Here is a 14,899-nt window from a genome sequence, read left to right on the forward strand (position 1 = left end):
TCACCTTTCCCTCTCCTGTGAGGTGTCTGAAAAATAAGATACTTCATTATTTAGTTCCTGTGTTTTCAGGCCTCTCCTCTGGTTCCCAGGCTTCCAGAGAAGCACAAAATCCTGTGAGGAGGCAGTTCAGGTTTAATTAGAAGCTTTTCAGCTGTCCCTGATGTCTGCCTGTGGTCTGCTTGATGCCATGCACTCTGATTGAGTGTTATGACACTGCAGCTGTTTGATACCAATTCATCCAGAACCAGTTTCCCAAACACTGTCTAGTTTATATAAACCATGCAGGAAGCCCAGAGCAATGCATAAACAGGAAGAAATAGCTTAGGTGGAGCTGAGCTTTGAGGCTACAGACAGCTTGTCACTGGAGCAGGGGCAGCAGGACACCCGTTGCAGTGCGACTGTTGAGGTTTCTCGCTGGCTGTATGTGCCTGTAGATGCTCAAAGCCAACCTTAGGCTGCTGCAGGCTCTCCACTGTGGGCCAAATCCTGCTCGCTTTTCTCCTCTGACCAGCATCACTGCTCTTATGAGGCTACTAGAGCTGACAAGGTTGTAAGAAATGACTGTACATAAGTGACAATCATCTTGTGCCGTTCTTCTCGAGAGACGATACAAATCTGGAGACAAGTGCTCTGGGTTCAGTTTCTGCTTTGGATCTTGTTCATGCAGCTGCCTTCTCTCAGGGTCCTGTTCCCTCCTCTGTGTGCCAGAGTGTTTCCCTGTCCCCGAGGGATGCTGTGGTTTCTAAACATGAAAGGATCTGATATACTTAGAGAAAAACCACCTAGAAGGATAGAAACTAACAAAAATAGTGAATAGAGGTGTATGCACTTCTGGGGTTGAAAAACTTGAAATGCATCAGAAAGGGAGGAGTTCCAAGGCCACTTCACGTTGTTTTTTCCCCTTGTGTCCTGTTTCTGTAGCAACCTGGTGATGTCCTAACTCTGCAGCACCAGTCTCTGTCTTTAAGAAACGCCTCCGCCCTGCCACTCAGCGTCGTCCTGGCCTTAGAGCAGCCCTTCTTAATCTGTGACGCGGAGCGGCAGCCCCTCTCTGCAGACGCTCAGGTGAGCAGCCGTGGGCCCTCCCGCTGTGGGGTTTGAAGAGGGGGGGTGTGGTGGTACGTTTCTGCTGGGAGGTCCTCTAGTAGAGAAGTTTATTCCTTAGACTCAGTGGTAGACTGGCCTGAACTAAGTCAGATTTGAAACGAGTTGCTTAAGGAAACAAAATATCATCTGAACTGGGGAAATACATCCTGGCTCTAAGACGTGAGGAGAGGGGAGCAGGCAGCTAGGCCTGGGCAAGCCGTGTATAACGGTGTCTCTTGGAAGTCACTGAGCTCTCCAGCAGCCATTCTCAGATACCCTCCAGAGCAGCTGGCTTTCCTCAGGGGCAGCCCTGCCTCCAGGAAGGCTGAGGAGGCTCCTCCAGCCGCTGCCTGGCCCCTGCCCTGTTGTTGGAGGAAGGGGCTGGACATGGGCTCTGTTAAACGTTGTAGGCACGGCCACTGCTTCTGTGCTGTGCCAGTCACTAGCCCCTGCAAGGGCGAGGCTGCAGTGCCATGCTGCTTGTGCTGGGAGGGCAAAGCAGTTCCTCTAGAGCTGGGGCAAAAGGCCCTGGTGTACCAAGTGCTGATTTAGTGTGTATTTATCACATCGCCTCTGTGGGGCCCGAATTCAGCAGTAGAATATTTATTTTCCTCATGTATTGATGCAGAGCACAGGGACATGGGCCTGAGACAGAGCGTGGTGGGGCTTGCAGTCAGGCACACAGTGTGAAGAAAACTCAGGATGAACTGAGAAGCCTACGCTGGGGTCACACACTGAACATTTCCACGTTTCGTGCTGCCAGACCTTGGGACTTCATCAGACTGGTGATTAATACTCTTCATTTCCTTGCAGCCCATGAAGCTGGAGGTAAGGGAGGAACTTCATCTCTCCATCACATTTAACCCTGCTTATGAAGAGGATTTGTGTAGCCGGGTAGTGGAGAAGGTTCTGAAGATACAGTTTCTGGAGCATCCTCATGAGGAGCGGGTCACCGTTCGGGGAGAAGTCTGCTTCCCAAATCTCCATATCCAGCCCACGGCCCTGGACTTTGGCTGCATCTTGAACGACACCGAAGGTGTGCGTTACATCGAGATGACCAACTGCAGCCCGCTTCTTGTCCAGTACCACTGGTCATTCCTGATGGACAGCCGCGTGAGCCAGATGAGGTATGTGCCCCTTTGCTCTCTCCTTGAAGCTCTTCTCCTTCCTCGTCTCCTGTTTGTGCTTTGCAGAGAGCAAAGCTGTTTGCCTGTGGTGTGACAAATTGCTTTCAACTTTCCCTGGGGGAGTAACACTTCCCAGTCGTGGTCAGCTTATGTCCCTTAGGTGCTCAGGGAACAAGTGATCTCCACCAGTCTGACGCTGGGAAGGAGACAACGTTCTCCAGGCAAACTGGGGCTGTGAGATGCTACCAACACTTTTTGCATCGTCCATATCCTAGAGTCCTACTTTATTTCTGGAGCTACAAACCTGTACTTAGGCACTGGGACAAGCAGATGTATGATGTGACCTCTTTTTCTTCCCTGCCAACCCCATGTGTTGTCATTTTACACTAAGAACCTACACAGGCACTGCCACCAGAACCATGTGCTGCTGCCCCAGTCTCTTGCTGCTGCTTTACTGTAGCCCCCATACTGGTTCCCCTGGGAAGGAAGGCTGGTGTTGGAAAGCTGCTTTCTCAGACCTTTGTGGCCTGAGGCAAACACCACACTGGTGAAGTGAGTTTTCATCGTTAAACTGCACCATCACATTCCCCAAACAGCTACTTAGTGTTTTACAGGGAAAGGGCAGGTTCTGCTGCAGCTGTGGGTGCAGCTGTAGGCGTTGGTGGGAGCACTTGTCTGAACGTCCTGGGAAGCAGGGCCAGCCAGCGCTGGGCTGTGGTTTACAAGCCCAAGAGCAGTCTTGCAGTCGCGCTGGAGCACATTTATAAAAACATTTCTAGCAGTTCTTCCTGCTGTGGCCTCTCTGCATAGCACAAAAGTCTAGTCCGGGCAGTTTTAATTAAGTAGCAAATGTTTTTTCCATAGCACCCTAGGAAACCCAGCAAAGTTAACCATTGTGTGTTGAAGTGCTGCCACTACAAATAATAGAGATCAACAACAAACAGGTTTGCTTAGAGAATTGGGATCTGGCTCAGAGGACACAACCTACTGGGAACTGGAGATTAGCAGTGGCGATGAGGAGAGCTTGGGGGAGAAGACCTGGGCACTGTGTAGCCTGTTCACAGCCGGATCTTACTGAGTAACAACCAGTCTTTAGTGTGGCCCTTCTTGATGCACAGCACCTTCAAGAACAGACCCTAAAATGCAGAGAAAAGCCCACAAAAGCAGGTGGAGGGAAGTGGGCAGGGAAGGAGGAGCAGAGCTGCAAGCTCAGCTTGGAGGACCCTGTCAGCTCCTGGTAAATTAGATTAGGGTTTAATTGCAAGTTAGAGGGAAAATCTAATTTTGATGATAGAACAATGCATGTATTTTCTAATAACAGAGAAGCAAGCACGTTACAGCAAAGCCTGTGTGGAATTAATTCTTCTGGGGCCGCTTGCTGGCCAGTTGCCTGTCTGTCTTTACTCTTTTCTTTTTTTAGAACCAGTTTAGGTTTTTGGAAATGTAAATGCTGAATCAGTTCTCAGCTTTTAATTACCCCGTCTCCACCTAAACTGGCTTTGGACCTGAGCCTGCAGGTGCTTGTTCTTCCAGGGGATTCCGCGTCGCCCAACTCTGCTGAGTCGGTAGCAGTTGAGGGTCCTGAGCATCTGGCAGGAGAGCAGCCTCTGCTCCGAAGGGCTTGGCTTAGCCCCTTCACTGGCTCGTTAGCACTGGGGACGTTGTGGCAGCTCCCTTTTCTGCTCTGTATGTTAATTAAGCAGAATGTACTTTCTGTGGGTCCCTCAGCAGACACCATGTGATTCTCCGTGGCAGAGCTGGAAATGAAGATGGTCTCTAAACTGTTGACACCTCAAGTTGCTCATTAAGAGCCTGGCAGAAGGGCAGCATGTCAGATATTATTTCTGGTCCACATTAAGCACTGTTAGTATTCTAAATTATCAGATCAAACTCACCCAGATCTGACAGCAAGGGAATCAAACACCAGGTCTCATGAAGGTGAGATCAATAGAGTTTAACCACCCATCCGTCTGACCTTGCTGGAGCCGATCATCAGAGACTCCCACCATCAATCAGACACACACGTTTATTTTGGCCAGGAGAGAAACATGTTCCTCTGCCTGGACAAGACTGTGTGCTTAGATCTTTTTTTCTTCTAATTGTTCAACCTATTTTTCCTACTTACCCTTTGATCACTGCTGCTACTTTGAGCAGAGCAATCATATAAGCAACACAGTCCAACCATTGCTGTGTGGTGGGACGTGCCCAACTCACGCCAACCCATGGCCCTTCTCTGGCACTGCTGAGCCATCAATCTCTCATGGTGACTCTTCTTCTAGACCTCTACGTGGTTAGAGACAGACTGAGAATACGTTCTCTTCACCCCTTGGGCCTTTGATAGCTCAAAGCTGAGTTAAGCCTTTGCACCACGATGTTTTCTGCAGCGTTGGAATGGGTCACCAGAGTCACCCAGCAGGAGACTGTAGGTCTGGAGTCAAATTCAGACATTTCATCATACTTCCTACCTTAAAGGTTTCTTTCTGAAAGACTGATTTGTCCCCCTTTCTAAGGGCAGTATCCAGCTCCTCAGCTTTGTTTGGGTTTCCCATCAAAGGGAAGACATTAAATCTCAAAGGATATAGAAGGATTTTCTTTGAGACCTGTGACAAAGGCTGCCAAAGCCTCATCCCCAAACTTCACTGTTCTCTGGAGTTTTCATCCTCTATTAAGGACCCGTGCCTTGTCATTTACTTTGAGCATTGCTGTTCCTGCATCACCTCTTTGTCCCCTTCATGCAAGACACGTTTCCTCCCTGGGACAGAGCTGACACACACCGAGCAGTCCGTGTGCCAGGATGGATCAGCAGGGAGCTCTGCCCCTCTGTGGCACCTGTCCAACCCCCTCTGTGTATTGATCTGGCGTGTCTGGGGAGTGGGAACTTCTTAGCTACAAATCCAGTGTAATGAATTGCCAGTAGATTCTCTGGGGAAAGGGTTTGTTGAGCTAAACATGTAGAAAATCACTCTTTCCATCCAGGATTTTCTCGGCCAGTGTGTTTTGAACCAACCAGGAGCCTTTCTCCTCCCAAGTGGGTCTTCCTACAGCTGTTTGCACTGCAAACAGCATCCGTGTCCCTATCAATGATGTTGCGCCTGTGCGGTCTGGATGGTTCCTCCTCTAATTCCCTCAGGGCAGGAGGCTGCTGCTCAAGGCCGGTCTCTGCAGAGCTTTAATGTTTATGAAACAAAATGTTGATTTTTATTTTTAATTCTTCTGTTGTTCATGGGAACAGCTTGCTGTCATAGCCTGGCTGAGGGAGAGCAAGAGCATCAGTTTCAGAGACTGCTGCTGTTGCTTCCCCGTCATCCCTCTGGCAGAGCACTGGGTAGGGAAGGCACCCGGTGGAATCTGGGGGGCAGGATGGGCTTTTTAGTCCTCTTTATTTGCTGACCTGCTGTCACTGCATGTGGCAATGAGGAGTAAGGTGACATAATTTTCCAGACCTTGTTTCTCATAATTTCTCCAGCTCTTTCTCCCCCTTCACTCTCTTCCTGCTTCCAGCAAGCTGTGCATCAAGCAGCTTTGCTTAAGGGAAAATCCCTCTGAACCCACTGGCATCGCTCTGCCCAAGAGTGCTGTCTCTAGTATCGCTGTGCTCTTTCCCGGTGCATCCCTGTCTTCAGAGGGGAGGTGAGAAATCTTTAAACTCTTAGGAGAAGAGGCTCAAGGCAAATTAGAATCCGGGTGCCAAATCTTGGCATGTTTTGGGGTGTGAATCTGCACAGGGAACTTTTGTGCTGATTCCTTCTAGTCCAGGGTGCTGCCTAGTGCAGAGGTGATGGAGACCCTAGCTTCCCTGCTGGTCCCATCATCACCCCTGAGCTGGCTACTGCCGAGACAGGGATTGGCAGCAAAAACCCTTCCAGAGAACAGGGATTTTGTCCTGCATGAGGCTGGACACTCACAAGACAGTGAAACTGGTGCCCATCCTTCTTTCCTCTCGAGAGGCTGATATTGGGATGATGGATGGGCAGGATGGGTTTTGGGTGGGTTTCAGATCTCTTGCTGCTGACTAGATGGTTTAGGGCAGACGAGGAGAATACCAGTCAGGGAGACTGTTTCCCAAAACATCATTCTGTATTTCTTTTTCAGAAAGAGTGGGATCTGCCTGGCATGTGCCAGTGCTCTGTTTTCCTCTTGTATCATTGAGGAGGCCGGAGACTGTCCCAGCATGGAACAGAAGCAATGCTTGCGGTGCCTCTAAAAGCCAGAGCCAGTGTTTTGGTCCCACAGGGGTTTATTTGCCAATATTTTCTTTGGCCACAGCCACCGGCTCCATGTGCTCTAGGTGAGGAGCCACTCCATGCTGTGACGGACTCTGTTAAATGAGCCTGTTCTAAAAAAATCATCTCTTATCCACCTGGTCCGTCTCTTCATCCCTGAAAACAGCCACAGTGTGAAGACCCGCTGTTGCTACTGCCCTTGTAGCTGCGCAGGAGCGTTGATTCATAGAATATCTCAAGTTGGAAGGGACTCATAAGGATCACCAAGTCCAACTCTCTGATCCTCACATAGATCTTGCATGGATTTTAGATAAAACTAAATCATATGACTAAGAGCATTGTCCAGGTGATCACAGAAACACAGAATCATTCATGTTGGAAAAGCCCCTTGGGATCATTGAGTCCAACCCTCAGCCCAACTCTAAAAAGTTCTCCCCTACCCCACACCCCCCCACATCTCATCCCAATGGCCCTTAAACAACCCAGGGATGGGGAGTCCCCCCCTCCCTGGGCAGCCTGTTGTTGCGGGAGGATATCGGACCTGCATAACTCTGTGAGAGTTACATCGAGCAAAGCCGTTTATTTTTCCAATAGCACATATTTATGCTCTCGCCAAAGCTCTTACTTCATAATTAGCAAATCAGCAATTCGACAGCTCTCAACCTTTTCTCTTGTCAGCATGAGACCACTCTAACACGCGCTGTGCAGACCAATCACCTGCTCGTTCAGGCGCTGTTCACCCGGCGGTAACTCCCACAGCTCAGTGTTGCAGCTGCCCGTTGTTTTCCCTGCCGCCTTGGCACAACTCAGCAGTTTCTGATCTATCTCCCAAGGCCTGTTTCTCATCAAAGCCTTGCTGCTTCTCAGGGGCTGTGCAGGGCTGACAGGCCGATGTCTCCCACAGTGGGGGCCCAGGAGTCATCAGGAAAACCCTGGAGGGCATTTTCTTCTGGGAGAGTCCCGGTGGCAGCGTCCCAAGATGTTCCCATGTCACCTCCTGGATGGCTGGGAGAAGGTGAAGCCACCCACCAAGCTGGCCCCTCTGGGTTGGAAGCCCGGGATGTCTCTGGCAAAGGCGGCTCCATTTTAATTTATTTTTTCACAGCTGGGCTCACACGTCCATCCATGGCCCTTTCTCTGACCGGGCTCGGTCGTGCACGTCAGCACAATGAAGGGCCCTGGTGCCAGGTGCCAACGTCGCCATGACGACTGTGCTGCATCATGGTGACATCATGGCCTGGTGCCCATCTCCTGGCAGTAGGAAGGGGAAGAGAGAGGAAATTGCTAGAAAGCCCTGTTCCCTTTTCCTGGAGAGAGCAGCTTTGAGCCAAGGAGTGAACCCAGCTGCCTTTGCTTTTGGCGTGTCCTCCTAGGCCAGTGCTGCGTCCTGTTGGCCCCGGGAGCTGGTGGCAGTGTCCCCTGGCACTGTCCAACAGGGACTCTGCTATTTTTCTTCATTATTCAGCCCTGCTTCTCTCTCTCTGGACATCTTCAGGGATGTCTGTGTTACGATATTTAGCTGGATCTTAAATGTTTACCAGTTTAGGACCAAGAAGTAATAAATGGGCCTTGACAGCAGGCAGCTCTGAAAGGTGACTTAGAGGGTATATCCCTCACTTGAACTACGTCTTGTCAAAGGAAGTTTTAATATCCAAATTATAGCTCTGAGTCTAGAAGGCTTAGATATCTTGGGAAATATATAGCCCGTATTAATAACTAATTATTTCTCAATAACCAATTATTTCTCTAACACATTTGCCATGCAGTTAGGCCCAAGCCGTTAGATGAGCTGAGATGATAAATGCCCTGTTAAAGTGCGGTGACAAATGTCATATATTTTGTGTTGATGCTGGTTTCCCAGCTGTTGCGATGTGAAAACAATTGCATCTGTGACCCTTAAACTGAGCCATCCATCAGTGCTGTGCTGGACACGTGGGGGAGCAGGAGTCGCTCCCCAGCCCGTTCCTGGGCTGCAGGTTGGGATTGATCTGATCTGGCGGGATGTCCTGGCCACGGGACGAAGGGGACTGTCATCCCATATGGTTGTTGCTGCTGATGGCAGAGCAGCATCTAAAGGTGATGGGGTTTGAGAGCAGACTTGGAGCAGCCAGGCCCTGCTCCATCACAGTGTAGGATCAGGCCTCTGCTTGGTGGGGCTGAGTCAGGGTCCATCCTGGACCAGCAAAGTCCATCTCCAGGAGCACCAGCTGTTGTGTTCGTGCAGCGGGGAGAGGGCTCTATGGATGCCAGGGGTTGGACCCGACCTTTCAGCTTCGATCCCCCAGGAAGCTGAGGGACCTTCCATCCATCAGTGCGCTGTGGGTCCTGCGTGAGTAACAGCGTTGTGGGTCCAGCATCCCATCTTGGAGCCACCCCCTCTGCCAGCAGCCCCTCTCCAGCACCAACCACTCCGTTCCACTCAGCGTCGCCTGTGGTGCATGGTGCCCCTTCCCCATGTCCCAGTACGTGTTCCTGGTCATGGAGAGCTGTACTTCTCTCCGCAGCCCTGTTTGCAGTACTGGCCTGAGCCGGGGCTCCAGCAGTACGGCGCCCATGGAGGTGGAGTACGTGTCCAGAGCAGCGGATGAGGACATTGTGCCCCGTCTCTTCCGAGTCCAGAACATCACACGGGTGAGGGTCTCTCCTCTGGCTCTGTGCCAGAGCAGGGGGGTTCAGAAGGGCTTCACTCGTGTCTGTGTGTATGCCCAGGCGCCCCCCAGGCATCTCCCAGTACAGAGGTCAGGGCTGGGTGAGCTCATGTGCAGGGGGTGGATTGCTTTTGTTAGCCTCTGCATTGAGGAGGGGCTGGGGCATCACCAAAAGCTGCTTTATGTGAGCAAAGACCTTTTTTGAAGAGCAGAAGGATGATGCATCTAGTGACACTGTGCACTCCAAGAGCTTGTCATAGCCCAGCCAGGTAACTCTCCGTTAATGAACTAATGGAATGGTGCTGTAGATGCTGGTGTCTCTTCAGCCTCATCCAGCTCCTCCAGAGGATGCAGCCCCAGCTCTTCTCCTGGCACAGAGGAGCCTGTAAAATTGCTGTTGGCTCCATCTAACCTTTCTGGAGTTCACAGCTCCTTGCAAGACGCTAGGTAACTCTGTAGGATGACTTTCTCATCCTGCCCAGAGGTCCATCTCTGCCCTGCCACACACGTCTCGCAGGATGGAGACTCCCTGCATGGGCACAGCAGCTGCCCTGGGACCAGCAGAGCCCTTTTCCTGCAGGATGAGAAGATCCACACAGGTTTTCACCTGTTGTTGCATTGATGCTTGGCTGGTTCAGCTTGCCTTTAAATGAAGAGAAATGCAGTGGGATTGGGAATTGACAGGGACTGTGATGAACAGCTCACGTGAGTGCAGAAGTGTACATGGAAAGAAGAGCTGATTTAACTGCAGAAGCCAAACATGAAGAGGTGGCATCCCTGCAGTCTTTAAATCTTTCAAGGGTGGACAAGAGGCTGAGGCTGATGCCTCAGTGGAGGTCATCAGACAAATGGGAATTATGGAGCTTGGAAGGACGTGTGTGGCTTGGCTGATGGCATGGCTGTGAAAGGTGCTTCAGTGTGAGAGCTGGGGTTGGAGGAGATAAATCCTGATAATCTGGACTCTTAACACAAAGAGGGGTTTGGTCCACACTCTGGGGGGGCATCTGGTATTTTCTGGGTGTCAGCACAAAATCCTTCAGCAAATGTGCTTTGCTCTGAGGTGGTACAGCATACCCCGTGCTGAATTAAAATGCAGCGTGATTGAAATCTCTGGATCTAAGAAGAGAGTTCCCCAGGGTGCAGATCGCTGGAGGAGAGCTGGTAAATGCATGGAGCCACTTCTTGCCAAGCCTTGCCGGCTGTAGGGGAGCAGGCATTTGGGGTGTCACAAGTCCTCCAGAGCCAGATGGAGCTTTCACCTGAGCTTCAAAACGGATCCCAAAACTTTCCTTCCCAGACTGTCAGAGGAGTTTTCTCCTGTTTTAACCCCACTTATTTGTTTCATCTTCCCCCTCTGCTTTCCTGACTTCCACCTGGAAGCCAAAACTCAAGCCCAGGGAGGTCAGCCTGTCCCAGCCATATCACCAACCCACATCGGAGCTCCTGAAAAGTCCCGAAAAGCCCTTATGCATTTGGGATGTGCTGGTTGGAGTGGGCACCAAATGCCCCCACCACCCACTCCCCAGGCTGGGGCTCCCTGCAGAGCCACAGGAATACCTGGTCCCACTGCTTGGAGATGTTCTGTGCTTGCCCTGCTCATCAGGCATCTGAAATTGGATGGATGGAGCCCTCCAGAGCTGGGGATCCCCCATCTGCATTTGATCCCCCCTTTCTCCTCCAGTGTGTGCTCTCCACACGTGTGCCTCTGAGACCTGCAATGCAGCTGGAGTGCGTGACCCACGGTTTCATCCCATCAGGCACTCCTGATGCCCCGAGTACTTCTGAGCAAGAGTCCTGCATCTGCCTGGCTAAAGCCTGGCCTCATTTAACTTTGTGGCTGTAATCCTGCTCCTGGAGCCTGCTAACCAGATTAGGTTTCAAGACTAACCAGATTACCAGGGTATTAGGGCACGTTTCCACTGTCCCCCCTCTCCATGGGTGGCAGCTTCTCATCAGCCTCCTAGTTTACAGCAAACACAAAAAAAACGCGTCCCCTGGGATCTTCTGCATGCAAGACAAGGATGGGATGGAGAAGCCTTGGGGAAGCTCAGGGGTCTGGTAATAGGTTTAGGGAGATACAGAGAGAGCCTGAGATGCTGCGATAAACCATGTCAGTGGAGCTTCCCCCGGGTGGGATGGGGTGGTGGAAGCAGTGTGAGCTGTGGAGGAGAGGACTCAACTATCTATCTTTTGAAGGACCAGGGAAGGGTTTTCCTCTCTTCCTCTACTACTAATGCATGGCAAACCCCTCTTGCCCTCCATCAGACCTGCCATGGAGGCAAATGAGGGCAGCCCATGGGTTCAAGCTGATGAGGTTTGCTTTCCTAGTTGCAGGAGGGGCACCTGATGGTCCGGAATTTCCAGTACCTGTGGCGGTCAGTGTATCGAGACACCCCGGGCTCCAGGAAGTCCTTCCTGCACCTCCTGGCCCAAGTGGAGAGCTAGCAGAAGGAAAGCGTTGATGGCAGGACCGTGGTGCACTGCCTGTGAGTGTCATCTGGAGAGGAACAGGCTCTGGCATGGGGGGAGATGCCACCAGCTCACGTGCCACCAGTTCTGCTTGGAAATCCTCTAAAAAGTCCCAACGGGCATCACTGTCCCCAGTGGTGCTCTCTCTCCTACAACTTGAGTTTTGCTTGAGGCACTTTGTGGTCACCATGTCAAACCTCCTCCATGAGATGGATGTTTGGTGGGAGTGACACCTGCCAGCAGCAGCCCTACCATTTGTGCCTGTACCCTGTCTTGCAGCAAGGCTCGGCAGAGGTCCCAGCCCTGTCACCATGTCCCATGTGTGTCACAGGCTCTAAAGGGATGTGGCAGGAGCTGTGCAGCTCCCCCCACTTACTTCTCATTGAGGTGGACACGCTCTCCATCCCCCTCCTGCCACCTGGGTTTGGCTCACACAAACACCCGTGCGTGTTCACCTCGATGGGACCTAGCATGTTCACAGATTGGTAGGGTCAGCAGCGAGGTGAGCCTTTAATCAAAAATTAATTACAGCCTCATCTGTCTTCATTAGCAGAAGGATAATTTGAGAACATGCTGGCATCATGTTCTCTATTTCTTGCCCTGGTCCCCTTTTCTGCCAGGGTTCAGACGTGGTGGTGTGGGATGATTTCATCCCAGGATGGGGGGAGGTACCCGGTGAGCTCTCTGCTGGGGGAAACGTGGGATGGTTCCTCCACCAGCACTAGCCAACAGGTCATCAGCTCAGGGTCACCCTGCAGAGGGGAATGGCGTGGTAGAGGGACACAGTGGCTTCCCCAAGGTCTCAGAAGGCATCGCGCCATGGCAGGGCTGGAAACTGGGCCCAGATGTCCAGGATTCAGCCGCGATGATCCAGAAAGGTGTTTTCATACTCTGTTGTGGCTCTTGCGAGGACCAGAGGGCAGGATCACAGTTCCTGCCGCCATGTGGGTCTGGTTCAGGTCCCCCAGTCTGGGAGGACTGTGGGGTATGAGCTCCTGGTGTGGGACATCTCCTGGGATGCAGGGATGGATAGAGAAAGGGGGAATTAAGAGGGAGAAAGATGCTGTAATGCCATGTTCTCACCACTGACACGTGTGTTTCTTCCACCAGGAACAAAGGTGGCCAGAGAAGCACCTTCTGTGCCTCCACCATGATCCTGGAGATGATCAAGTGTCACAACATGGCAGATGTTTTCTAGCTGCAAAGACCCTTCGCAACTACAAGCCAAATATGGCAGCGACCTTGGTAAGCATGAGACACCGCCAGCGGCCACGCTGGCTGCTGGTCCCCACACCCAAAACACCTCCTTTCCCACCCCAAATCCTGATGAGCACTGTGGGCATCCTCATGCAGAGCATGTCTGGGCGAGTGTGCCAGCACCGTGCTGCGGGCTGGGGTGGGCAGGGCGGTGACGCAGCTCTTGAAAGCAGCCTTGGGCTTGCCTTCATCTTGCCGTGCCAGCATGCCCTCGGTGTCGGCACTGGGCTTGTCAGAAATCCTTCCCAGGAGTAATAAGGCAGGTTTGCATTAATTCATGGGAGGTAGTTGCAGCTTTTCAGAGGGTTTGTGGCACCAGGATCAGCTCCGAGGTGGAACCAGACAAATTCCTGTTGGAATATAAAAATATAAAAAAGGAACTGCATTTTGAGTGAAATGAATTGGTGGACAAGCTGCTGGGGGCAGCAGTGGAGCCACATCTCATGACTGAGAGGCTGGAGGTGGCAGCGGGTCAGGGTGCAAAGCCTGTGCCCTATTTCAGGCCCTCGATAACAGGACAGGGGATGGAGCAGGTGCGTGTCTATCCCCGTGGTGGAGGAATCCAGGTGCTTTGTGATGTTTTAAAAGCAAGTTAGCCAGAAATGTTTACCCTCTTTAGATTATAAAATCCCTAAGTTGCAAAATGAAATGGTTTTGAGGAGGGGATGTGATTTGCATTAGGAATTAAAGTGGAGGAGAAGGTGGGGTAGGGGAGAGGGGAGCAGAGGGAAGAATGCAGATAATGGAAAGATGACGTGACAAGCATGAAGCCACCAGACCCATTGGGCTAAATTGCAAAGGTATTAAAAAAAAGGCAACATTTCACATCAGGACACAAGCATCCTCCAGCCTCAAATGAACCTGAACCATCTATTCTGGGAATCCCAATCTGTCACTGGGAGGCCGGATCCTCGCCCCATGTAAAGAGCCACAGCCCAGCAGAAAGCGGCCAGTGCGTAGCAGCTTCCCGCTGCCTGTGCATCTTCCCCCTCTGTTCGCCTGTGGGGTTTATTTTATATGATGATAAATGGAAACAATCCCTTTTCTTAACCTAAAAAGCATTATGTGCTTTTAATCTAAGCTGTCACAGCCTCCTTGCTTTGCAGCCCTTCTCCCCCGCTGCCCGTTCCCACCTGGGGTCCCCGAGCAGCCGCCCACCCGCCTGGGGGATAACAGGATTTTCGTGCCGGTGCTCAAGCTGCCAATGAGGATTTCAGGAGATGAGCTCTCCCCTTTCCCTCTCTGCTCTTGCACCCAGGATGTTCCTGCGATGTCCCAGTGCTCACAGCGGTATTGGAAACCTGTTTTTTGGTGGGTTTTTCTTCCCCCAAATCTGGCTGATTTTGCTTTGTGGATGCTTGAAGGAGACGCATCTCATGGAGATGGGCACTTCCAAGGTCCAAGCTCCCCTTGTAGTCTTCTGTGCTGTGAATTATATGAGGATGAGGGAGCACAAGAACAGGTCACGTAAAGGAGGACAAGGATGGATGAGACTGCCTTCACAAGCCCAATTTCAGTGTTTTTTGCTATAAAACCAGGAGCGAGCCATGCTGGGCTTTGCCCTCGTGCAGCTGGGGAGCCAGCTATGGGGGGAGCAAAGGGTGGGAAGATGCTGACACCGTCCATAGCTGTCTCAGGGAAAGGAAGGGGTGGGACAGTGAGCCTTTCCCACTCGCACCCCTTGGCTCTGGCCTGGCTGTAACAGGCAGGTCAGACTTTGACCTGAGCACCAAAATGCTTATTTGTTTGGTGTTTCCCTTGGAAAATACAGATTTTGGAAGTGAAAGCTCCTTGGACTTCCCTTCACACCTCTCCCACCATGCAAAGAAAACACCCAGACCAAATCCATGCCAGAGATGGAAAATGGCATTTTTTTATCTGCAGCAAGAGATTTTGTGATGAGAAACACCCTGGCAGGGTGTCTCTGGACAGTGGATGCAGTGAGGCCACGCACTTGCCTGAGCGTGTTCCTTATTTGTAGCCTCGCTGAACTCAAAAATAGAGAAATCTCTTGATTTCAGGGCTGAGGTTTTATTTCAGACCCCAGATCCCATCCCTCCCATGGCTCTGCCACCATCTGATTGACAGA

At 51.5% G+C, this 14,899-nt stretch overlaps 1 protein-coding gene across 1 annotated transcript in view; it reads left to right on the forward strand.

Annotated features, from left to right (window-relative positions):
• LOC141963907 (hydrocephalus-inducing protein homolog) overlaps positions 1 to 11,529 on the forward strand; it is a 36,252-nt gene extending 24,723 nt beyond the window's left edge. Inside the window, 3 exon segments of the mRNA XM_074913643.1 lie at positions 1,900 to 2,213; positions 8,941 to 9,067; positions 11,413 to 11,529. Coding sequence (XP_074769744.1) covers positions 1,900 to 2,213; positions 8,941 to 9,067; positions 11,413 to 11,529 — 558 coding nt within the window.
• The last annotated feature ends 3,370 nt before the right edge of the window (positions 11,530 to 14,899 follow it).

The sequence above is a fragment of the Athene noctua genome, chromosome 9 (genome assembly GCF_965140245.1).
Source record: "Athene noctua chromosome 9, bAthNoc1.hap1.1, whole genome shotgun sequence".
NCBI lineage: Eukaryota > Metazoa > Chordata > Aves > Strigiformes > Strigidae > Athene > Athene noctua.